This window comes from Callorhinus ursinus, unplaced genomic scaffold (assembly GCF_003265705.2).
Source record: "Callorhinus ursinus isolate GAN/ISIS: 27379988/994484 unplaced genomic scaffold, GSC_fseal_2.0 scaffold5, whole genome shotgun sequence".
Taxonomy (NCBI): domain Eukaryota; kingdom Metazoa; phylum Chordata; class Mammalia; order Carnivora; family Otariidae; genus Callorhinus; species Callorhinus ursinus.
In genome coordinates, this window is record NW_027397067.1 from 23,904,554 (window position 1) to 23,930,620 (window position 26,067).

Below are 26,067 nucleotides of genomic sequence, written 5' to 3' on the forward strand. Positions count from 1 at the left end.
AAAAACCCAATTACAAGAAAGCACTGTTATATTGCTCTGGGCCTCTCCCTCAGTTCAAAGACCCTAGAACAAGATCCTGCTGAGACATCAACGTAGAAAGGACAGTGGCAGTAGCACTAGATATGGCTCTGAGAGCAAGCAGGGCCGGCATCAGCAGTGCCTGCTCTTTGAGGTCTGCAGCTTTGACCACTGCCTCTGCCTAATGCACAGTCCCTGGTTTCAAGGCTCTGGCCTAGTAGCTGGTGTTCTTCTTTTCCCAGGGAAGCTCAGGGCTATTTATTAGATGAGCACATATGCAGCCCAAGAAGGAACCAATGGACCACCATGGTCATCCCCCCGGAGTGCAGGGATAGTCAGTCCATTCTCTGCATGTTCTTTAGCTACTAGGCTGATTGGATCTTAGATATTTCCACTTCCGGCAAATATAAGAGACTCTTAACTCTTGGAAACAAACTCAGGGCTGCTGGAGGGGAGGTGGGTGGGGGATGTGGTAACTGGGCGATGGGCATCAACGAGGACACGTGATGTAATGAGCAATGGATGAATCACTAAATTCTACCCCTGAAACGAATAATACAGCATATGTTAACTAAATTGAATTTAAATTAAAAATTTAAAAAAAACTCCATTTCCTGCTGCCCTGTTGTTGAGATGCAATGGAACAGACTAGGTAGTTTTAGGGGACTCCACCTCTCCCTTTCCACACAGCTCAGTATCAACCTGTCTTGAGCTGAGGCTCAAGTGTCCCTAGTTCTGCCTAATTTTAAGTCAAATATAAACTATTTAGGAGGAGACAAAAGCCAACTAATGCAAAATTTGAAAGAAATTCTTCTGAAAATCGAACTAAAAAAGGGAAATGTTGGCTAAAAGCAATACAATGAAAAAGTCAAACAAGTAAATAATTTGTCAGAAGTTTCTTTTTTTATTTTTTAAAAAATATTTTACTTATTTGAGATAGAGAGAGAGAGAGAGAGAGAGGGAGAAGCAGACTCCCCACTGAGCAGGGAGCCAGACATGGGGCTCGATCCCAGGACCTGGAGCCAAAGGCAGATGCTTAAGAGACTGAGCCACCCAGGTGCCCCAGAAGTTTCTTTTTTAAGTTCAGTTTCAGAATCAGCTTGGAAGGTAAAGTTCTCTTAATCAGCAAACATTTGATCACATCTCACATTACAGATGATACTAAAGCTGTTCTGGATTAAAGAAATAGCTACATTGAAAAAGATATCATTACTGAACTAATGAATAAAATGATATATTTTAATGTGCTCAAAAAGCGTAACTTAAATCAGTGGTGAAATCTAACCTTGTTCTTGCCCTTAGAGCTGGACAGCACCAATTTTGTTAATTTGTGCATTTTACTGGTCTTTTTTCTTTTTTCTTTCTTTTTTTGGGAGGGCAGGGACTACATTTAACATGATGTATGTGAAGTTATTAACTTGGTGAATGCATATGAATTAAATTAGGACAGGATTTGTTGACAAGATATGAAAGTCTTCTGATGAGCATAGTACACTTTAGTACCAAGAGGGAAAAGTGCTTAGTGCAGCCCTGAGCCACAAATGGTGGAATCTCAGGGGAGACACCTGACAGGAGGCCATGACGCAGCACCCAGCACACCTCAGGGGGACTGTGCCTTCATTATTTCAGCTGTGCAATAGGGAGGAGGGGAACACCAAAATGGTAAATGGTAACTTGTCTCTAAAAAGCTAAAAACAGTAACAGCAACAAAAGGTGTTTTTGAATTTTTTTAAAAATAAATTTCAAAGGAACTGGGACAGGCCTTTGGAAAGCTTGTCCCACCGCACAAATGCACACTGTCTTAGCCAAGGAAAGGGGCTAGTTGGGAGTTTTCAAACCCAGGAGCTGAACTGTTATTTTTTCTTTAAAAAAAGAAAATTTAGAAATATATAATGACAAAGGATAAGGACCTGAGTATGGTGAATAAATTCACAACTCACCGTAATAATAAAGAAAAGTCTCAGTTGGCTTATGTAGAAGAAATCTGCTCAAGGCTCAACATTTTCAGTAAAGACAGAACTGTGACTATTTCTACTGAGTAAGACAAAACTATTATAGTAAAAATGAAGTTTGAGGGGCACCTGGGTGGCTCAGTCATTAAGCGTCTGCCTTCGGCTCAGGTCATGATCCCAGGGTCCTGGGATCAAGCCCCGCATCGGGCTCCCTGCTCAGCGGGAAGATTGCTTCTCCCTTTCCCACTCCCCCTGCCGTGTTCCCTTTCTCACTGTATCTTTCTGTCAAATAAATAAATAAAATCTTTTAAAAAAAAAATGAAGTTTGAGAGCAGCTTGTGAAGATAATGAACCATGTTCAATTATTCATTTATTTAAATGGTGTTAAAATGTTGCTGATAAAATAAAGATTAGTTACCTTTCTTCACAGAAAAAATCCATTAGTGACTATTTCCCTTAAACTGTAAAAAACAAACAAACAAACAAACAAAAACCCTGAAAAATGGACTATATAAGCCCTCCACGTGATACAAATGACCCATCTCTCAGCAGGAGGAAACACATACTGAAATCGTTGTCTACTGCAAGAGCCCCCCGCACTGCACCACGCTATTCCCCTGCTAGCTCTCAAGCATCTGTTCCAGATAGCTCATAAAACAATAATAATTATAGATAAATCACACAGTCTTTACTGGAAAACAGGCTTTGCATGTATTAGCCCAATAATCCTCACAGTGACCCTCTGTCACAGGAATTATGATTATCTCCATTTTTACTCAATTGAAGGCCCCGAGGCACAGTAAGGTCATGGTGAACTCTCAAAGTTACAGCCCATAAGTGGCAAGCCTCGGGAGTGCAACTAGTCATCTGGCTTTGGGGTCAGCATGTGTAACTACCATTCAATCAGTAAAACAAATATAAAACCAAAAACTATTATTCTTTGCAACTCGACGTTCAAGTTCTGTGCAAATGAGACTTGAAATATTCTAACACCAGAACAGAGAAAAGAAACTGTCAAGATATTGAACTTAATATGAGATGTCTCCTGTTTTTCATTTCAAACTTATTTTCTAGGCTCACTGAATCAGAGTCTCACTCAAGTAGCATAATAACAGAGAAGACAGATAGGAGCCAGGCTGAACTTACTTAAAAAAAAAAAAAAAAAAATTCACATTGTGAAACTACTGTTTGGGAAGACATTGAAAAATAACCTGCTCATCCAGCATTATAATTTTATTTGTTGTGAGAAAGTAACTTCAAGTATTAGGTTAACATAACAGAAAAAGCATAGCTTTAGAATGAAAGAACTTATTCCATGCAACACTTTCTTTTAATTCTCCTTATATGATTTAATCTATTACAAATTAGTCTATATATTACTCAGAAAGTTATGACTAATTCCACAATATTATAAATAAAAATGAACTGATTGGAATTATATAAATATTAAACACATATCTAATATTAAAAATATACTAGAATTTCTCTTCTTGAGTTGTTTTTTGAATTGTTTTCCAGACAAAGCAAAAATTATACTGCTATCTGATGTCAATCTATATGTATGTAGAGGAGGGGCACCTGGCTGGGTGCCTAGCTGGCTCAGACAGTAGAGCATGTGACTCTCAATCTCAGGGTCATGAGTTCAAGCCCCACGTTGGGAGCGGAGCCAAATAAATAAATAAATAAATGTATGTATGTATATATATATAGAGAGAGAGAGGAAATACTTAAGACAATTATAAACAAGAAAGGTAAACTGATAAAAAGGGAGGTAAGATTTCTATTTTATTCTAAAGTGTAAAATAACAATACCAGTAAACTGACATTATAAGTTATATATATAAAGTAATATCTAAGGTAACCACTAAAAAAGGCTATATAATGAGATGCACTCAAAAATAGTCTAGATAGGGGTGCCTGAGTGGCTCAGTCATTAAGCATCTGCCTTTAGCTCAGGTCATGATCCCAGGGTCCTGGGATTGAGCCCCGCATTGGGCTCCCTGCTCAGCAGGAAGCCTACTTCTCCCTCTCTCACTTCCCCTGCTTGTGTTTCCTCTCTCACTGTGTCTCTCTCTGTCAAATAAATAAATAATCTTTAAAAAAAAAAAGTCTAGATAATCAAACTGGAATTCTAAAGGGTGATCAAGTAACCCACAAGAGGCAAGAAAAAAGAAAACAACAAAAAAGAACAAATAGAAAAAATAAAATGGCAGACTTAAACCCTAACATATCACTAATTACATTAAATGTAAACAACCTAAACATACGAATTAAAAGGAGACTGGCAGAGTAGGTTAAAAAATATGACCCAATTACATGCTGTCTAAAAAAAACTTCAAGTATTATGATATAGGCAAGTTAAAAGTAAAAGGATAAGGAAAAAAGGTATATCTTATAAATATTAATAAAAAAAGAGCAGGGCATTCAATTTCCAAAAGATGAAATGAGATCTATTAACCCGCTCCCATCAAACAACCATAATTTAAGAGTATTAATTTTAAAAAACTTTTTTAAGTTTCTGGAAATTATTCTAAGTGCATGCAGCAAATACAACATTTTCCCATGTAATAAAAAATTTGGCTGAAAAAAAAATTTGCCTGGACTCTGTCTCCAGTTCTTAGGAGGTAGCCTCTAAATCCTTGGAATTTCCTGAGTGACTGGAGTGTCTTCATTATTCATGGGGGACCCCTTGCACCACATCAGAGTTTATGCTAACAAAATGATTCAAGATGGATGATGGCCATGTCAGAAAGATCAACTATGTGATTAGATGGTTGGAGCTCTGAATCAAATGATATCAGCCCAATTTCTGAGAAGGGGAGAAAGTTGGAGACTGGTATCAACTTTATGGCCAATGAATGATTCAATCAGTTATGCCTATAAAATGAAAGCTCATAAAAAGTCTGGGCAACTCTGGAAACTTGAGTGAGCCCCTCTGGTTGGCAAAACTCTGTGCATATTACACATCATGTGTAGGGAGGATGATGCAACCTGACTTCATGGGAAAAGGACACTGGAAGCTTTGTGTTTAGGAGCCTCCCAGATCTCACCCTATATATCTCTTGGCTGGTTCTGATTTGTATCTTTTTTGCTACAACAATATCGTTATCTTAAGTATAGGACCTTCCTGGACTCTGTAAATCATTCTAGTGAATTATCAAATCCAAAGGGTCATGAGAAGCCTTGAATTTATAAACAGTTGGTCAGAAGTGAGAGTGACCCTAGAAACCTCCCAATAGCAGCTGGTATCTGAAGTGAGGTCAGTCTTGTAGAGACCATGCCCTTAACCTGTGACATTTAGCTAACTCCAGGTTTTGCATCAGAAGTCATTATACTGAGTCATTAATCAAGAAAATCTAACAAATCTCGGTATGAACAAGAATCTGTGGCTCTTGAGCCATGATCCATTCCCCCCACCCCATAAGCAGCTAAGAAGATGGTGGTGGGGGCTCTCTTTCTCCTCAATCTCCTGTCAAGGAATATGGCATTTCACCAGGAAGGGCAGACCACCATAATATCTCAATTCCCCTAGCTCCAAGCTGCAAAAGCTAAATTCCTCACGTATATGGCCATGAAGTTGGGCAATCCCTTCTTCCATCCAGCTACCACTCATACAGGGAAGGCTCTATACAAGCACAGCAGGCTGAAAAAACTTGGGAACTGACATCCCTCTCTTCAGCTTGCTCAGAGGAGGGAGGTTCATGTTAGAAAAGGCAAGCCAAGAGCAACAAAGCCTACCCCTCCCTGCCCAACACTCTGGTCATAAAGCAGGGATGTCACTCTCAGAAAAGTGACCACTGTCCCCATTCCCACTCCAGAGCACTGACCCAGAAATTATGCCCAGGGGGTGAGGTAATCCATAAGAACAGAGCTGTAAAGCTCTCCCAAAGGAAATGACTTTATTTGAAATGGGTTGTGGGGAAGTTTAAGCCTAAGGGCACTCTTGAAAACACTGGAGATTTTGGTGGTTAGCAATTCACAGGAATCTGCTAACTTCATGAAAACAGCAGGAAGCTACACTGTAAACCTGAAAGAACCAGGGAAAGACACAGCCAAGAAGAGCGCTCTTGGGGTTAAAACCTGAAATACTGCCTCAGAAACTATTCTGAAAAGGGATCCAAATTTAATTGGATCAGATTGGCAGCAATTTATATCCTAAGAAAACAATAGGGCTACATGCCAGCAATTAGTGGAATCCAGCAGCTGCGTGTTAAATCAACAAAGGCAGAAAAAAAGAGATCAGACAGAGAGCAAAACAGAATCCTACTAAATCCACTGTCATCCCATTTGATCATGTACATGGTTGCAGACTCCTCCCTCTGAGAGATGACATCAGAGGTTTCATACTGCAAAGGAAAAGACTGCACAAAAATAGTCCAACTTTTCATCTAAGAATAGGAACAAGACAAGGATCCCCATTTTTGACACTTCTATTCATAAACATTGGAAGTTCTAACCAGAGCAAGTAGGCAAGAAAAAGAAATAGAAAGCCTTCAAACTGTAAACAAAGAAGTAAAATTATGCCTGTTCACAGATTATATGATCTTACATGCAGAAAACCTGAGAGATTCCACAAACTGTTAGAACTTATATATAAACACAGCAAAGTAGCAGGATGTAAAGTCAACACACAGAAATCAGTTGGATTTCTGTATACTAACAAGCTATCTGAAAAGGATATTAAAAAAACAATCCATTTACAATAGCATCAAAAAACACAGTATTTAGAAATTCTCTTAATGAAGGAGGTGAAAATTTGTACACTGTTAATTATAAAACACTGCTAAAAGGATTAAAGAAGATACCGATAAATGAAAAGAAAACCTATGCTCTTGGATTATGAAATTTAACATTATTAAAATGTCCATACTGCCAAAACAATCTACAGATTTGATGCAATCCTTATCTAAATATCACTGGCATGGGGCGCCTGGGTGGCTCAGTCGTTAAGCGTCTGCCTTCGGCTCAGGTCATGATCCCAGGATCCTGGGATCGAGCCCCGCATCGGGCTCCCTGCTCGGCGGGAAGCCTGCTTCTTGCTCGCCCACTCCCCCTGCTTGTGTTCCCTCTCTCGCTGTGTCTCTCTGTCAAATAAATAAATAAAATCTTTAAAAATAAATAAATAAATAAATAGCACTGGCATTTAAAAAAAAAAAATCCTAAAATTCATATGGAACTACAATATAGGCAAATCAATCTTGAGAAAGAAGACTCAAGCTGAAGGTACCACACTTACTGATTCTGAAACCTTACAAAGCTAAAGTAATCAAAACACGGGGTACTGGCATAAAAACAGACATATAGACCAATGGAACAGAACTGAAAGTCCAGAAATAAATCCACATGGATATGTTCAAGTGATCTTTGACAATGTTGTTACGACTACACAATGGGGAAAAGACAGCATCTTCAATAAATGGTGTTGGGCAAACTGATATCCACAACCAAAGGAATGAAATTGGACCCTTATTTTACACCATACATACACAAAAAATCAACTCAATGTGGATTAAAGGTTTAAACATAAAACTCCTAGAAGAAAATGTAGGGTAAAGTTTCATAACATTGGTTTAGGCAATGATTTCTTAGATATGATATTAAAAGCACAGGCAAAAAATGCAAAAATAGACCAAGTGGGACTATATTAAACTGAAAATCTTCTGTACAGAAAAGGAAACCATCAAGAGAGTGAAAAGGCAGCTTACGGGACGGGAGAAATTATCTGTAAACCATGTATCTAATAAGGGAGTAATACTCAAAATATATAAAGAACTCCTACAACTCAACAACAAAAAGACCAATAATCTGGTTTAAAAAATGTGAGAAGAAAGGACTTATAAATAGACATTTCTCCAAAGAAGACATACAAATGGTCAACAGGTAAATGAAAAGCTGCCTGACATCACTAATGATCAAAGAAATGCTAAATGTTCATGAATCAAATGTTAATGAAGCATCACCTCACACCTGGTAGGATGGCAATTACTTAAAAAAAAAGTAAGTATTGATGAGGATGTGCAGAAAATCTGAACCCTTGTACACTGTTAGTGGGAATGTAAAACAGTGCATCCATTATGGAAAACAGTATGGAGACACTTCAAAAAATTATAAAAAGAACTACCACATGAAACAGCAACCCCACTTCTGGGTATTTATCCAGAAGAACTGAAAACAAGATCTCAAAGAGATATTTGCACTTTCATGTTCACTGCAGTTTTATTCACAACAGCAAAGAAGTAGAAATAATCTAATGTCCATCAATGGATGAATGGATACAGATGGGTGGTATATACATACAGAGAATATTTAGCCATTAAAAAAGAAGGAAATCCTGTCATATGTAATAATATGAACTTTGAGAACATTATGCTAAGTTAATAAGCCAGACACAGAGGGCACCTGGGTGGCTCAGTTGGTTAGGCGACTGCCTTCGGCTCAGGTCATGGTCCTGGAGTCCCTGGATCGAGTCCCACATTGGGCTCCCTGCTTGGCAGGGAGTCTGCTTCTCCCTCTGACCCTCCCCCTCTCATGTGCTCTCTCTCTCTCTCTCTCATAAATAAAATCTTAAAAAAGAAAAATAAGCCAGACACAGAAAGACAAATAGTACATGATTCCATATATATGAGGTATCTAAAGTAGTCAAACTCACAGAAAACAGAAAGTAGAATGGTCACTGCCAAGGACTGGGAAGAGGGGAAAATGGGGAGTCGCTGTTCAACGAGTACAAAGCTTCAGTCATGCACAATGAAAAAGTTCTATGGGTTTGCTGTACAACCTTGTGCCTACAGTTAACAATACTATACTGTACATTTAAAAATTTGTTGAAAGGGCAGATCTCATGTTTAACATGTTTTTAGCCACAATAAAAAAATAAATAAAATTTAATTTAAAAATAGTAAATGGGAGGTGGGTGGGGGACGGGATAACTGGGTGATGGGCATTAAGGAGGGCACGTGATATGATGAGCACTGGGTGTTATATGCAACTGATGAATAACTGAACTCTACATCTGAAACTAATGATACACTATATGTCAATTAATTGAACTTAAATAAAATTAAATAGTAGTAAATGTCCCATATACCATTAATGAACAAGTTGAATTTCAAATTAAAAACATAATACCATTTACATTAGCACCCAAAAAATGAAATTCTTAGGTATAAATCTAACAAAATATGTACAACATCTATATGAAGAAAGCTATAAGACCCTGATGAACAAAATCAAAAAGAACTAAATAAATGGAGAGATATTCCATGTTCATGGATAGGAAGACTCAATATTGTCAGTATGTCAGTTCTTCCCAACTTGACCTATAGATTCAATGCTATCACAATCAAAATCCCAACAAGTTATTTATGAATACTGACAAACTGATTCTAAAGTTGATATGGAGAGGCAAAAGCCCCCAGAATAGCCAATACAATAGTGAAGGTGAAGAACAAAGTTGGAGGACTGATGCTATCCAATTACAAGACTCACTATACAGGCACAGTAATCAAGATAATGTGATATGGGTGAAAGAACAAACAGATCAAAGAAACAAAAGAGAGAGCCCAGAAATACACCCCCATAAGTATAGTCAATTCATTTTTGACAAAGGAACAAAGGCAGTACAGTGGAGCAAAGACAGTCTCTTCAACTGTCAAATGGTGTTGGAACAATTGGATATCCATGCACAGAAAATTAATCTATATACAGACATTACAACTTTCACAAAACCAGTAGACCCAAATGTAAAATGAAAAATTAACAAACGTCCAGAAGATAATATAGGAGAAAATCTACATGACCTTGGGTATGGTAATGCCTTTGTAGATATAACATTAAGACAAGATCCATGAAAAAACAACTGATAAATTAGACTTCATTAAAATTAAAAACTTCTGCTCTAAAAAAATAGACAACAGTAAGAGAATTATAAGGCAAGTCACAGACTGGGAGAAAGTATTTGCAAAACATACATCTGATGAACGACTATCATCCAAAACATACAAATAACTATAAAAACTCAACAATAAGACAACAAACAGCCCAATTAAAAATGGGCCAAAGACCTTAACAGACACCTCACCAAAGAAGATATACAGATGAAAAAAAGAAGAAGATATACATATGGCAAATAACCATATAAAAAGAGGTTCCACATCATTGGAAATACAAATAAAAATAAAAAATGAAATACCACTACACACCTATTAGAATGGCCAAAATCCAGAATACTGACACCACTGCCAAATGCTGATGTGGACATGGAGTTATAGGAACTCCCATTCACTGTTGGTGGGAATGCAAAATGGTACAGCCACTCTGGAAGACAGTACTCTTACCACACAATCCTCTTACCACACAATCCATCAATTGTGCTTCTTGGTATTTATTCATAGGAGTTAAAAACTATGTCCACACAAAAACCTGCACACAGATGTTCACAGCAGCTTTACTCATAATTGCGAAAATGTGGAAGCAACCAAGATGTCCTTCAGTAGGTGAATGGATAAACTGTGATACATCCAGACAACGGAATACTATTCAGCACTAAAAAGAAATGACCTATCAAGTCATGAAAAGACATGGAAGAATCTTAAATGCTTATTACTATGTGAAAGAAGCCAATTTTAAAAGAATACGTATCTATGACTCCAACTGCATGATACTCTGGAAAAGGAAAAACTATAGACGTAAAGCGATCAGTGGTTGTCAGAGGCTGGAGGAAAGAGGAAGAGATGAATAGGCACAGTATAGAGGACTTTTAGGGTAGTGAAAATATTCTGTATGATATTATAATGATGGATATATACCATGAGACATCTGTCTAAACCTATAAAATGTACAACACCAAGAATGAGCCCTACAGTAAACTATGGACTTTGAGTGATTATGATGTGTCAATGCAGATTCATCCTTTGTTACAAATGAACCATTCTGGTGAGTGACAGTGACAGTGGGGAAGGCTGTGCATATGTGGCGATGGAGGATATACGGGAAATCTCTGGTCCTGCCTCTCAATTGTGTTGTAAAATCTAAAGCTGCTTTAAAAAATCTTTTTTTAAAAATAGCAAATTTTAAAAAAGTCTGACATTTTGTATTAGCACAAAGTGTAACAAAGAAAAGACAATAGTATGATAGTAAAGGTACTAGACTGAAGCCTCCCTATCTGAATTTGAATTGCAGCAGCAGATAGCCTCTTTACCTTGCTTTCTTGATCTGTAAAATGAATTAAACTAGAGGAACTTGAAAATCTCTTTCAGCTCTAAAAGCCTATGAATCATCTTAACACAAACCAGAAAGCTTGGAATAAAACAATACACTTGAATAACATCACCCAAAAAGTCTGTTGAGTGTTTTTAAAAATGGACTATTACTAAAGTTTTTTAAGTCTTAAGAAAAATCATGTAATGCAGATGGCTGTTCCATTGTTAAAATAAACATCTCATATGCTTTCTCAGCCATTTTAGTGTTTTTACATGATCCACCCAAATATCAAACTGGTATCTGAAACAATAGTTTGGACATTTTCCATGTTATGAAACATCCTAAATGTTTTTTAAAAAAGATTCTGGTACATGATATACAAAACATTCTTTCAAGAAAATGCATACTTAATTTTAGTGGAATGTCTTAGAAAAAGCCTTATTTGGTTTTTCTTTATTATTAGCAAGGGATATATATGGAAATAAATATGTTGTGTAGTGGCAAAGGTGGACCTTAGAATCAGAAGACACAAGTTCAAGTCTTTACTACCTCTACCTAACTTACTGTTCCTCAAGCAAATTAATAAACCACCAGAGCCTCAATTATCCTGTTTGTAAAATGAAAGGTTGGACATTCTCCAAACTTTTCACACTTCAGACTGCTTGTATTGTTTTCTTCTACGCATACCATATCTCAAGTATCTGCCTTTCAGACAGATTGCATTTATTTAGGAATAATAAATCATCTTCTGGTTTCTTCTACCAAAGACTGCCAATCTGAGATTCAGAACAACTTGAGACAGGAATTCAGAGATGTATTTCTAACTCAAAGCAATAAATCTACTAAGAATGAAGACAGTATTTCTATTAGGTTGTTGAAATACTAATAACAACACCTATTATACTGAGTACAGCAACACCAAGCTGAGAAGCACAGGTCTAAATGGTATCTAAGATAATCAATACAGTGGGAAAAAAGTAAAAACACTATATTTTTTCATTTGTTAAAATGAAACCACAATGTCAGGTACTGTGCTCTCATGATTTACTTTTTAAATCAAAACAATTGGGTCCCCCCCCATTACACTTATTTTTTAAGTTTTCCCTCCTTTTCCCTTGGGGAGGGGTGGTTAACCATGTTTATCTTTTAGATTGATTAGCTTTCCAAGAAGCAGTTTCAATTTTAAAAAATTTTATTGCAATCACCAATAATACCAAAAATAATACAATACAGTCAATAGACACTTTCAGAATAAAGGAAAGAATAAATGCTACATCCATTATATGCAGAAGTTTTAGGGAGACTGTCACCACTGCCTTACTGAATCTTAAACCTAACAACCCTCAAGCATACAGTTGCCTGTTGCTTCCCTTAGTGTTTTTAGTCAATGTTTTGACTACCCTTACTCCTCTTCTCATGTCAAGGGGATTTCTATCTTTTCAATTACATGAACTCCATGTAGTATGTGCAGAAAGGTCATGGACCGAGCACTTCTCCATTCATATTTGTTTTAAATAGAGCTTTCGACTGATTCATGTTAAAACAAAATAAAGACACAATGATTAAAACTGGTACATGAATAGTCAGATGAAGGAAGAGAATAGAAAATCCAGAAGAAAACCAAATACAGAATCTTAGTATATGGTAACAGTAAAGTTTCAATACTGTGGGGATTAAAGTTGAAGCCATACCTGCAGTATAAATCCTTGATGAATCACAGATTTAAAGATTAAAAAAATGAAACCATAAAAGTTCCAGAACATAAGAGAATTTTTTATAATTTCACAGTGGGGAAGGCATTATTAACTATGTTAAGATTACAAGTGCTATACAGACTATAAAACAAAGACCATGCAAATATACTAAAAAGAAAACCAAATTTTAAAAGATTTCACCATAAACAAAGAGAACTTGAAAAATATTGTCAAGTCATATTATAAAGGCACATACACACACACACGCTCTTATCAAATAAGAAAGAATAAAAGACCAACAATCTAACTTTAAAATGAGCACCAGTTATGACTACGTCACTGACATAAAAAGTATAGAAATGGCTCATAAACATACAAAAATAGTTAATCTCATTAATTTCATTCACAAGAGGAGAAATGCAAAATAAAACTACATTGAATACCTTATTTCAACTATCAGATTGGCACAGATCTAGAAGTTTGACAGCTCATTGTGTTTCTAAAGCTGTGGGGAAACAGGAAATCTCATATACCTCTGGTAGGAATGTAAATTGTTAAATCTCTACTGAGTATAACCTGGCTACATCTATCAAAATTATACATGTCCATATTCTTTGACTCAGTAATTCCACTTGTAGGAATTTACCCAACAAATATACTAACACACATGTAAAATGATATATGTATGAGGTTTTACACAGCAGGATACTTTGTAATAGAAAAATAATGTAAACAATCTAAATACCCATCAGTTAGAAACTAGTTAAATAATAATAAAGTCCTATGCATATCAATATGAAAGGCTCTTCAGGACATATTTTTAAGTGAAAAGAGAAAATTATACAACAATGTGTCTGGAAAGCTAGCGGATGTAATAATATATACTTGAATTTGCTGTATATGTACAAAAAGATTCTGGAATAGTACAAAAGAAACTAACCAAACATAAGTTAACTTGCTTGGGAAATGGTAAAATCTGTGCTAATGAGAACAAAAGTGGGGAAGATTTTTCACTTTTTTTGCATTATTTATTTTTATCCATTGAAAAAACTGAAAAGAAAAATAAGATTAATGAATAGTTGAATTGGAACTAAACTTCAACTAAATTCATCATCGAAAATGAAATCAAAGGTAAAAGAGATTTTTTAAATGTCTATTTCTAGCAGTGTGGAGGTCTAGATATTTTGAGGGGTTCTCAGACTCTCCCATTACAAAGCAACTAGTGTTTTTGTAAATCCAAATGTACATATGCCCTATGATATATAAATTCCGCTGCCAGGTGTGTTCCCCAAAACTCTTAGACATGTGCACCAGGAGAAAGGTTCAAAAATGTTCATAGTTATACTGTTTATAATAATAAAATCCTGAAAATAACTCAAATACAATACACCCATAATGGATGAAATACTATAATGTAACAAATTAAATTACAATAAGTGGAAGAAAAGAGCTTTAGAAAATACACAGTAATTTTCTTTCTAAATCTACCTAAAGATTTAGAAAGAAATGCCATCTTTCTAAAGTTTAAAAGAAAAAGTAAAACTAAACAAATACTGTAAAGGACTCATACTTATATGGTGAAACTACGGAATAAAGGGTAAAGGGCCTACATACAAAGTCCAGACAGAATGGTCACCTCTGTTGTGGAGAGGCATAGGGGGCCAAGGGATATAAAAGAGGAAAATGTGGAGGTAAGGATATAGGTAATGTTCTGATTCTTAAGTTGAGTGGTGGGTTCACAAATGTTTATTGTATTATCATCTTTATAACTTAAGTGTGTTAAATACTTTATGTGTCAAGTTGTATTTTTTTCTTTAAAGATGATAACACACAAGTTTAACATTTCTTGGCAAATTGTAATACACTGCACTGGATTTATAAAACTCCATCCTTCTAGACAAGGTGATGAAGAAGTAATTATGAGCATTAATCTGATTTTCTCCTGCTTATTGTAGAGTTTCTTTTATAACAGAGAAAATCAATTAAGTAGTTATATTAATACCTCAATTTTCAATCTCTGGGAGACTTCCACCTATGTGGCATTACATGCTCTCTTCCAGTTATGAAAATGATAGTTTTAGACACCTTTCGATCGCCACAGAGCTCCGAGAAGAGCATATATCTCAGATTTCCAGAACAAATATCTAAAATTAAAATTTCACTCAGACTTTAGAAAATTATACATTTTCTCTTCTTCTTTAAAAAAAAGAAAAGTCAGAGGGGCATCTGGGCTGAGTCGGTTAAGTGTCCAACTCGATTTTGGCTCAGGTCATGATCTCAGAGTTGTGAGACTGAGTCCCGTGTTGGGCTCCACACTGGGCAGAGTCTGCCTGAGATTCTCTCTCTCCCTCTGCCCCTCCCCACTGCTCTCTCTCTTTTTCTCTCTCTTTAAAAATAAATAAATATTAAAATTAAAAATTAAAAAAAGTCATAAATTTTCCCCAAGTGGGTTTCAGTATATAGATAACTGCTGCCCTAGCTCTTTAATACATACTACGTGTTTAAATTCAGCCAAATTGTACAACTCAGGCCAAAGTTTGTGACTGTTTTTCTCTTTGTTTGTTTTTGTTTTTAAGAATTCATTCATTTAGGGCACCTGGGTGGCTCAGTCAGTTAATCGTCTGCCTTTGGCTCAGGTCATGATCTCAGGGTCCTGGGATCAAGGCCCACATCGGGCTCCCTGCTTGGCGGGGAGCCTGCTTCTCCCTCTGCTGCTTCCCCCTGCTGTGCTCTCTCTCCCTCTATCAAATAAACAAATAAAATCTTTAAAAAAATAATTAATTCATTTATTTGAGGGTGGGGCAGAGAGGGAGAGGAAGAGAGAATCCCCAAGCTGACTCTCCGCTAAATGCAGAGCCTGGCATTGGGCTCGATCCCAGGACCCTGAGATCATGACCGGAGCCTAAGTCAAATGCTTAACTGACTGAGCCACCCAGGTGCCCCGTGAGTGAGTGTTTTGTTTTGTTTTGTTTAAGATTTTCTTTATTCATTTGAGACAGAGAGAACACAAGCAGGGGGAGAGGCAGATTCCCCACTGAGCTGGGAGTCCAACATGGGGCTCCATCCCAGGACCTGGAGATCATGACCTGAGCTGAAGGCAGATGCCCAGCCACCCAGGTGCCTCACCCCATGAGTATTTTAAATGTACTTGTTTTGGGGGGTGCCTGGGTGGTTCAGTCAGTTAAGCATCTGCCTTTGGCTCAGGTCATGACCCCAGGGTCCTGGGATCGAGTACCGCGTCAGGCTCCTTATTCAGCAGAGAGCCCGCTTCTCCCTCTGCCTGCCGCTCCCCCTGCCTGTGCTCTCTCTCTCTCTCTGTGTCATATAAATAAATAAAATCTTTTTTTTTAAATAAATAAAATCTTTAAAACACTTTTTTTTTCTGATTATAAAACCAGTGTATGTTTATTATGGAAAAAAATTTCTCTATTTTTCCCTATCTTAAGATTTCGAAAGAAAAGTGCCTAAGCTTTGGATTCTTACTGCTTCCCGAAAGTCCATGCTAATTTACAATCCTAACAGCAGTATCTGAGTGCCTGTTGCCCGAACATTTGGATTTATCATTCTTAAATCCTTGCCAATTTTTATGGATCAGAAATTATGTAACATTTATTTTAATCTGCACTTTCTGGATTACTGAGCAATTTTTCATAATTTAATGTGTTCTTTTAAAATGTCTCCTTAAGTCCTTTGGCTATTTTTCTATTGGGATGTTTACCTTTTATTATTATTAATCTATTTGTGCCTTTGTGTTTATTTATCCTGTTGCTATATATGCTGCAATTTATGCTGTATATGCTGCAATTTATGCTGTTTTTCATTCGCCTTTTTATTTTCTTATGCTGCTTCATGAATTCGCTTTTAGTTTTTATGTACTTACATTTATCTCTTTTCTTCATGCTTTCATTCTTTGCTCTTACACTCAAAAAACACTCTCCTACTGCAATCAATAAATGCATCTTTAAATTGCTCATATGGCTTCCTTTTTTAAAAACCATGTATCTGAATCTTTTTTTTGGTCTAAAAATATGAGTCAATCCAGTTTTTAAATTCAATCTTTCCTGAGAATATTTCAGAAAAATATACTATCTATGTTAATCTGATTAAAGACTTACATTCTAGTTTCTGATTCTTCTTCCATAAATGAATGGGCCTTTAACTACAACTCAACTTGTATGACTGTAACAGAAGCAAGCTTAATGCTGCCTCTCATCTCTCTAGACTCAACGACTAAGACAAGAGAATCCCAGTCCAAGTAATAAAAAGGCTTCTCACCACTCAGGCAAGTCTAACATAGCCACCAATGTAAAAGGAGGAGAGAATCTTTCTGGAACATTTGAATCTTCCTTCCCTTGCTCAGGGGAGGACCAGCATTTCTACCTGCAGTCTCAGCAGGTACAAGAGCACAGGCAATGAGGATGTGTAGGTGTTGCTGCCCCCAGCTGCTTCAAACAGCCCTTTATTTATGGGGTAGGACTTCATTCAAAGATAATCAGCCGGGGCACAAATAACCTAACAATCTTTTAAAAGTAGATAGCTACAAGTCAGCTACACTCTTAGATTTCCAACATAGTATTTATGTCTAAATAAATAATTAACTTGATCACTTAGTTTAATATTTAAATTCAACTAAATTGTCTCATTACAAAGTGGTTTTCTTATGGGAGGCACAAAAGTAAATTGTTCAGGGAACTCTCCCAAAACGCTTAAAGAATCTATTAATCTGTTATCTTAAAATTAAACGTACAATCCTCACCCACACCCACACACAAAAAAGCAGAGGTTCTAAATACAGTAGACAGCATATGGGAAACAAGCCTACAATCTATCTTAAGTCATGTCACTGGGATGATTTGGCCTCCTGGTTTCAGGATGTATAGAGTTTAACAATACATGAATATAACAGAAAAGTGACAAAAATTTTGGCAAGTCAACTACGATACTGAAAAGGTCAATAAGAATTCTATCCCATCCCCAAAGTATTTGTCCTGGGTCATCTCTAATGAACCGAGAAGAGCCAGCATATTTCACAGGGGCTAAATAAAACTTTTTAAAAGGTTAACGGAAAAATATTTATGTGAAAAATGCCTCCAAATAATCTTTTAGTGGGTGGATTCAGCACATACCAGTGAATACCTTTGAGCTTAGTCCAATTTTGAATTAAGCTAGAGTTCACCTTTAAGAAACAATGAACCTGTTTTTAAGTAAAACACTCTATTAATAAGAAACATGGAATGTGAATACAAAATAAAAGATATTATCAACTGAACTGTATCTAAATATTTTACAAAGTTTTCCATGAGCCGTCAGTAGATCTTTAAAATGCATGATCTTTTAAAAAACTTGTTAGTCATTCATCTGTAAAAATCTAGCTTTTTATGTGTATGCCAAGCATAAAATTGCCCCATGCTAAATTTAACACAAACCTCACATCATAGAGTTATGTGTTCTTACACTTAAACATGACTATGACAGGGATTCAAAGGGTAAAAACACACTTAGAACACTCAGTCTACCTTTTACTGCAATTCAGTACAACGGAGAAAGCCTGAGAAGCATGCAAAAATTAAGTCCATATTTTAAATCTGCAGGCAATCAAGCCAGGAGCCAGGCTATGCAATCACAATCACTTGCAAAACCATTTAAACCATTTTTTAGTTGTAATTGTTAGCAGTTTCTTATGACTGTAATCTTTAAAAAAATATCTTCCACTTCAAAAATTAAATGCACATGTACATTGACTTTTTTTGTCTACTAAGAGTTAGGTGCTAGCTATGCTCGGTTAAAATTTTCTTTCCCCTTTCCAATTCTGCATTCCCTACTTTTAATTTTTGTACACCATGGTTCCAAGTTAATTTCATAGTATTTATCCAAATAATGGTTAGCTAACTATAATTTGTAAAGTAGTACAGAGTTTAAATGTAGAGAGTCACTTTATGATAACATTCTGCATTTTACAGAGCAGTACGTTACCTTTTCAGATGTTATTCAAGGATGGTTAGTCATTGTACAAATGTTAGATTATTAAAGATACTCAGCATTATAAACTGGTATGCATGACTCTTAACAGAGCACACTGAACCATAAGATGTGAAATGAGTTGCTCAAGGTCAGAAAATAGGTCAGCGGGGCCGCCGGTACGGGCAACCTCAAATTCCCGTCTTCCCCCACGTGCACCATCCCAAGAGATGCCTACTCTAATCTTTGCCTGCAAAACTCTTAACTCAGGTAGTCTTCATGGGACAGAAACCACTTAGGGCAGAATTTCAAACTTAAGGAATTAAGTAGAAAAGAATTTAACATAAATGTTACCATACTATACAAATTTAATTTTCAGGTAATGGATTCATTGCCTAAATGATCAATTGCTAAGAAACTAACTTTTTGCTAAAGTTGTATTTAAGTAGCTACAAGTTGGCTCCAGAGGACACTGGGGCGCCACTAGAGAGAACTAGCCATCAGGGAGTAAAACAGGTACATTTCAGAGCAGGGTTGCCATCATCCTCTGTGGTAACCCGAGGCAGAGACCACTCAGTGTTCAGAGGGAAGAAACCAGGCATTGGCTTTCTCACCTCTCACAGTCTGGAAAGGCTGAGGGATCGTATCCTTCTTTCAATTCTCAATTTGAACTACTGGAGACCGAAGGAAGTTCTAAGGTGTTAACAGTTTGGTTAAGTTTTAAGCTGGCTCCAAACGGCTTTATCCTTTCTAACATTATGTCTAAAGCAAATCTTTCATGCATTCTTACACATTTCTGATCACTGAAACTCACTGGCCTCTTTGTACTATCTCTTCTCCTACTGCCAAATAAGGTCCAAAATCCCTTGGCAAGTTTAAAAAAAAAAACAAAATCAAAGTTAAGAGGCAAAGTATCATGTTAAATGATAGAGTTTGCAGGTTATCTATAATGTGATTTCATGTTAAAACTACCTGACTTCCATACTCAAAAGCATAGTGTTTATTTTCTTTGAAAAAATATCTAGTGCCCAAAGTAACTATTCAAATTTAAAATACATATACAGTGGTCACCTGGTACATTAAAACACAGCTGACAGATTAAAAGTGTAAGAATGGGGGGCACCTGGGTGGCATAGTCAGTTGAGAGTCCAACTCTTGGTTTCAGCTCAGGTCTGATCTCAGGGGCGTGAGATGGAGCCCCATGTCAGGCTCCACACTCAGTGGGGAGTCTGCTTGAAATTCTCGCTCCCTCTGCCCCTCCCCCCTGCTCTCTCCCTCTCTGCTCAAATAAATGTTATAAAAAAATTTTAAAAAAATGAAAGTGTAAGAATGGAATTTTTGATAAGCCTACATAGAATTATATAATTTTTGTTTAAAAAGGGAGGGAGAAGGCATGGAAGAAAATCAACATTCATTATGTACTTACTAGGTACCGTGCTAAGTATTTTACAAAAAACTAAAATCAATTTAATGCTTCTTATATTGCCTTACCAAGTAATTATAAACCTATATATTCAAACATCAAAGGAATTAAACACAAACTCTCTGAGAATCCTGACTGGATTCCATTTTTTTCTTTGGGCTATGGGCTAAGCCTATCACATTCAACATTCTTATATAGAGAGAGCAAAGGCTCAGAGTCCTATTAAATTATTTAAATTATTCCCATAAAGTTAACTCATGAATACCATTACCTCACTGAAATATTCTTTTCAAGAAGCTAGTTTTGATGATCCAAGAATTCAGTTCTCATAAGCATGCTTTGATTAAAGTTTGTCACTGATTTCATTATACATCAAGAGATAAGCTGTTAATATCAAAGAATACTCTTCATTATGACCATTTACATACTTAAGCTTAGTCAACTTCCAGAGGTTATAAGGAAGAGAGAGAGAGTTAGAAATGAGATAAATTTGGCTTCACTGAGGACTTCATTTCATAGGGTCTTCACTGACTGGCTTTTCTGTTTTACTGATTTATAGTAAAATGGTCATGTCAGGGAAAACAGATACTTTTTGGGAGAGGTGGGAGGAAGTTAGAGAAAGATGCCTGTGCTTCCAATGCATAACAGCTTGATCGTGTACTTTTGAGAAAAGAAATAAACTGAAGGGATTTTCAAGTGTCAATAACACTATATTTGGAATAAAATTGCTCATATTTCTCATATTTCAATTAGTGATTTTAATAAAATATTAAAAATTTTAACAATTCAGAACAGTGTGAAAAATGCTTATTACTGTGTTAAATGAAAATAACACAGTACAAACTTTCATCTATATTATAATCATATAAAAATGAATGTGTACCTAAAAAGAACTGAAATGTGAAACAGTTGATTTTATCTTTTTATTTAAATTCAATTAATTAACATACAGTGCATTATTAGTTTCAGAGGTAGAATTCAGTGATTCATCAGTCTTATATAATACCCACTGCTCATTACATCCTGTGCCCTCCTTAATGTCCATTACCCAGTTACCCCATCCCTCCACCTCCCTCCCCTCCAGCAACCCTCAGTTTGTTTCCTATGATTAAGAGTCTCTTATGGGGGCACCTGGGTGGCTCAGTCAGTTAAGTGTCTGCCTTTGGCACAGGTTATGATCCCGGGGTCCTGGGATCGAGTCCCGCATTGGGTTCCCTGCTCAGTGAGAAACCTGCTTCTCCCTCTGCCTCTCCCCCGCTCATGCTCGCTTGCTCTCTCTCTCAAGTAAATAAATAAATAAATAAAATCTTAAAAAAAAAAAAAGTCTCTTACGGTTTGTCTCCTTCTCTTCATCTTGAAACAGCTGATTTTAGAGTATAACGGGTTTACAGATAGTAGCTTTACTTTCTTGATTCTTTTATATTATAACAATGTTACAACAAAAACAGCTTTAAAAAATTAGATGCTCACCATGTGGAGTAAATGGTACTCTGTTTGCAATGACTAAACCATGCTAAGAATATGACTGCTTATGTCTTCCGTCAGCTCCAGGAAAGCAAATACCATGACTTCCTTGTCTCCCCCACATCTCAGGCCCAAATAGATCCAATAAATATCCAGTGCCAGTCTAATCACTGAACCACTGATGAACACAAAGTGTAGGCAACATGAAAGTGAAAACTTACTGTTATTTGTTGGTTCAGGAAACCCAGCCTTTGGACCACTCCATCCTTTGTTTTCCCCTGTCTGAAAGATTAAGTCAATTGTTTAAATCCAGATAAACAGATTTATTCAAAAAGAAAAAAAAGTTAACTAATCAATTAAGCAAAGGCAAAAGTCTCTCACATGATTAGTCTGCTTATTCTCTTCTTCTCTGACCCCAGGACCATGGACACAAAAGTAACTAATATGAACAGTATCATTTCTTCCTCTTCCACATGCAAATCTATTCTTATGTCTCCTTCTGCTTTTATCATTCATCTAAGTTTACAATTTAAGTAATCAAGAAAGCCCCATATTCAACACATATATTATATACAACACAGGCTCTATCTAGATGGTTAAAAAGTAAACAATTCTTATTCAAACAGTAAACAATAATAATCATCACAAGTGCTAATGTGACCCAAAGGGTTTTATGGCTTCTAAGGTCAAATTCACAACAGAAATATTACTGTGTCTGTTCTGTAAAAGTTCCATGACAAGGGTCATGAAATACTGCTAATGACATATACAAAAAATGGAAAACTAAGCCCAAACTTTAAGTAAAACTTGAAACATCCTGACTTTTGTCAGATGATTTGATCTGTTTTTTATAAAAATACATTTAGAGAAACCAAGGTATTTTGAAGTAGTAAGTATTTTAGTCAAATTAATAAGTGACTTTAACTGGTTATGTTCTCTCTGTGTGGAGCTGGTATTATTGATGTAAAGTACTCCGGGGGGAAAAAAAAGTCATATCTCCTATTCTAATCAGCATTTTATATTTACATTATCAGATGTCAAAGTTCAAATGGATAAATAAACTCCAGATAGAAACACAAAATATAATTCTAGCAAATAATGTACCACTGTGAAAGGAGAGAGGAGGAGTAAGTGCTCGTAAATGCAGATGGGTGTCAATGGAAGCCCTGTGGAGACCCCAGGCACACATTCTCTGTGAAGATGGGATCACACCATGAAAAGACGTTAGAAGTTTGAGGAAAGTGGAGTAAGGGAGAAATAAGTCACATCAGGGAAAAGAAGAGCAGGCAGATTAGAAGAGTGCACATTTTTTAGGCAAGTGAGGGCTCGGTTGAGGTTGGTAATAAATTTAGCATTTCATTCCTCCTTTCATTCTACTTATAACCGAGGTTAGTTAAATATCAGATTATATGGCTTATGTCTAATTTTTCACATTCAACTGAATCCCAAGCCTCTCTGATTTCTACCTCAACACTAATAAAACTGTTATTGTAAGGTTTCTGCTTAAACATGACAGAGTGAACAGAAGGAGTAATCTCTCCTCCCCCCAACATCTCTAAATTGATAACCCAGTAATCCATAAACTCTCCTTCCCTCTCTTCTGCCCACCTACCCCCAAACAGATTATAGAAGGACTCAAGAGCAGAAGAGATATCCCTATCAAAGTCTGGAATCAGAAAAGCAGATAAACAAGTTGTAACTGACCTAGCAGATGTGAGTAGGCTGAAACGAGTCTGAAGAGTGAGAAGCCAACAAAGACCTTACAAAAAAGTAAACTGGTTTGTGCCCCCAGAACCCCAGAAAGCCTCAGGAATCAGACACACACTCGGTACTTCTAAAGATGAATCCTGGAATGGCTCTGGAAGTCTTTCAAAGTGCTATGAAACCTCCAACTCACCTCTTTGACCCCCAAAAGACAGATTTCCTAAGAGGTGTCTTCTTAGGAAAGGCTAAAACAGAGAGACTCTGAACACCAGGCACAGCTGTGGGTGGGACTGATAGGCGACAGTGCAAATGAGGAGATGCGAGTCCAAATTTATCCTGGAAGATAAGACACCCAACGAACCTCCTCATTTGGACTCAGAAGACAAAAGCCAGGCTTCTGACCCACAAGGAATGGCAAAGACAACAAAGGGAACAGAATAAAACTTCCAAAAAAGGTTAACGTTTTTTAAAGTTCTCAGAGCCACAGGAGAAATATTATACCCACTAAACAAGAATAAGAGGCTATAAAAAGGAATATTTTGAGAATGAGGAAGAGCTCTGGGAAGTCAAAAATACAAGAGCCAAAGTAAATAATTTCAAAGGACTGGAAGACACAGTTAAAGAAATCCCCTAGAAAATGGAACAAAGGTAGAGAAGGAAAGAAGAAGGCAGAAAGGGAGGAAGGAAGGGAGGGACGCAGATAGGCTAGCTCAGAAGATCATCCATAAGACCAGCAGGTACCCCGGAAAGAAACAATAGCAAAAATGGAGGGAGAGGAATTATCAAAGGAATAATATGAGAATTTCCCACTTTTAAAGTATATGAATTTCTGTATTGAAATCCAAATGCCCAACACAATTTACCAAAGAATACACATATCAAGTCAATCATCCATGAATTTCACAACCCCTAGGAAAAGAAAAAGCCAGAAAAGCATCAAGAGGGGCAAAAACATAAAAGTTTCATATATAAGCTAAAGAATCAGAAGGCTCTGGAGTTTCAAAAGTGGTGTAGGAGGTAGAAAACATCGGTGGAATGCCTTCAAGAAATCAGTGAAAAAATTATTTCCAATTTAGAATTATATCTCAGAAAGACTATCAATTAAGTGTGTGGGAAATATGAGATATTTCAGACCTACAAGATCTCAAATATTTACTCTCCAGGTATCTTCTATAGGCAAGCTGACTAAAGTATGTGCTCCATCTAAACAAGGAAGCAAATCAAGAACAAGGGAAACCATCCAGAAAATAGGCAACTCAACAAGGGAGAGAAGCAAAAGAAATTTTCCAAATAATGGTTAAGAGAAGAACCAAAATACTAGCTCTGCAGATCAAACAATCAATCCAACTTAGAAGGGAAGAATGAAGAGCTCCAAGAAAGATTTAAAAAAGGAACTAAAAAATTACATGACATGTTTACTTGTAAGAGAGTTTGGGGATAAGTTACAGAGATGTAGAGAAGTGTACATGTGGAGTATGTATATGAGAGTTAAGTCTTCATTTTTCAGAGCAAGAACTCAGATAATATCTAAAAATGAAAAATCTAGAAATGGAAATATGAGTGACTGACAATAGAAAAATAATAAACAGCTGAAGCAGGTGGCAAGAGGTTGCCTCTGGAAAAAGGAAGCAGAAATGGCCAGTAGCAGGGCATTTTATCATAAACCAAACCTTTATACCATTAATCATGAATAAATCTTGACCTTTTATACATATCAGTATCAGTGTGACCAATATAATAATCAAATATAAAAAAAAAGAATGAAGCACATGCCAGTTATGTCTTTTTTTTTTAAGATTTTATTTAGTTATTTGAGAGAGAGAGAGAGAGTGAGATTGAGCAGAGGGGAGGGGCAGAGGGAGAAGCAGACTCCCCACTGAGCAGGGAGTCCATTGCAGGACTCGATCCCAGGACCCTGGGATCATGATCTGAGCCCAAGGCAGACACTTAACTGACTGAGCCACCAAAGCGCCCCACCAGTTATGTCTTGATATAGAACAAACTCCATGATGTAAGTGAAACCCCAACGTATGAGTGAAAAGGAAAATCAAGATGTAAGAACTGTATTTTAAAAAGGTGAAAAGAATGTTCCACTTTTTCTTAGAATGCAGAAATGTATCAATGAGAAAGCACCACAGAATGTAAAAAATCATAACTTCTCTTGAATCCATCAGAGATCTGAGATTGTAAAGCAAACAAGAGAAATGAATTCTAGATAGTGACAAACCCCTCCATGGAGAGGCAGGGCTCACAAAGTGTCTCAACACTGGCAGAGCGAAGAAGAAGAGATGAATGCTATAAATGCAGGTGAGAAGAAAGTAGATGAAATGCCAATAAATTCTATGGGGCACCTGGGTGGCTCAGTCAGTTAAACATCTGTCTTCAGCTCAGGTCATGATCTCAGGATCCTGGGATCAAGACCCACATTAGGCTCCTTGCTCAGTGGGAAGTCCACTTCCTCTGCCTCTCTCCCCAACTAACTCTCAAATAAATAAATAAAATCTAAAAAAAAAGAGAGAGAGAGAGAGAGAGAGAAATGCCAATAAATTCTAAAAGATTGAGTGTAGGCAAACACAACAATTTAGAAAAACTAGGATCTCAAAGCAGAAGCTCTTTTCCATGGACCTCACCTGAGTACTCAGGAGGACAACCAAGC

At 36.7% G+C, this 26,067-nt stretch overlaps 1 protein-coding gene across 14 annotated transcripts in view; it reads right to left on the reverse strand.

Moving 5' to 3' along the window:
- STAU2 (staufen double-stranded RNA binding protein 2) overlaps nucleotides 1-26,067 on the reverse strand; it is a 305,526-nt gene that overhangs the window by 126,667 nt on the left and 152,792 nt on the right. For all 14 annotated transcript variants that reach the window (XM_025870733.2, XM_025870726.2, XM_025870734.2 and 11 more), the window contains one exon: nucleotides 21,929-21,989. In XM_025870733.2, the coding sequence (XP_025726518.1) occupies nucleotides 21,929-21,989 (61 nt within the window). The remainder of the gene's footprint in view (nucleotides 1-21,928; nucleotides 21,990-26,067) is intronic.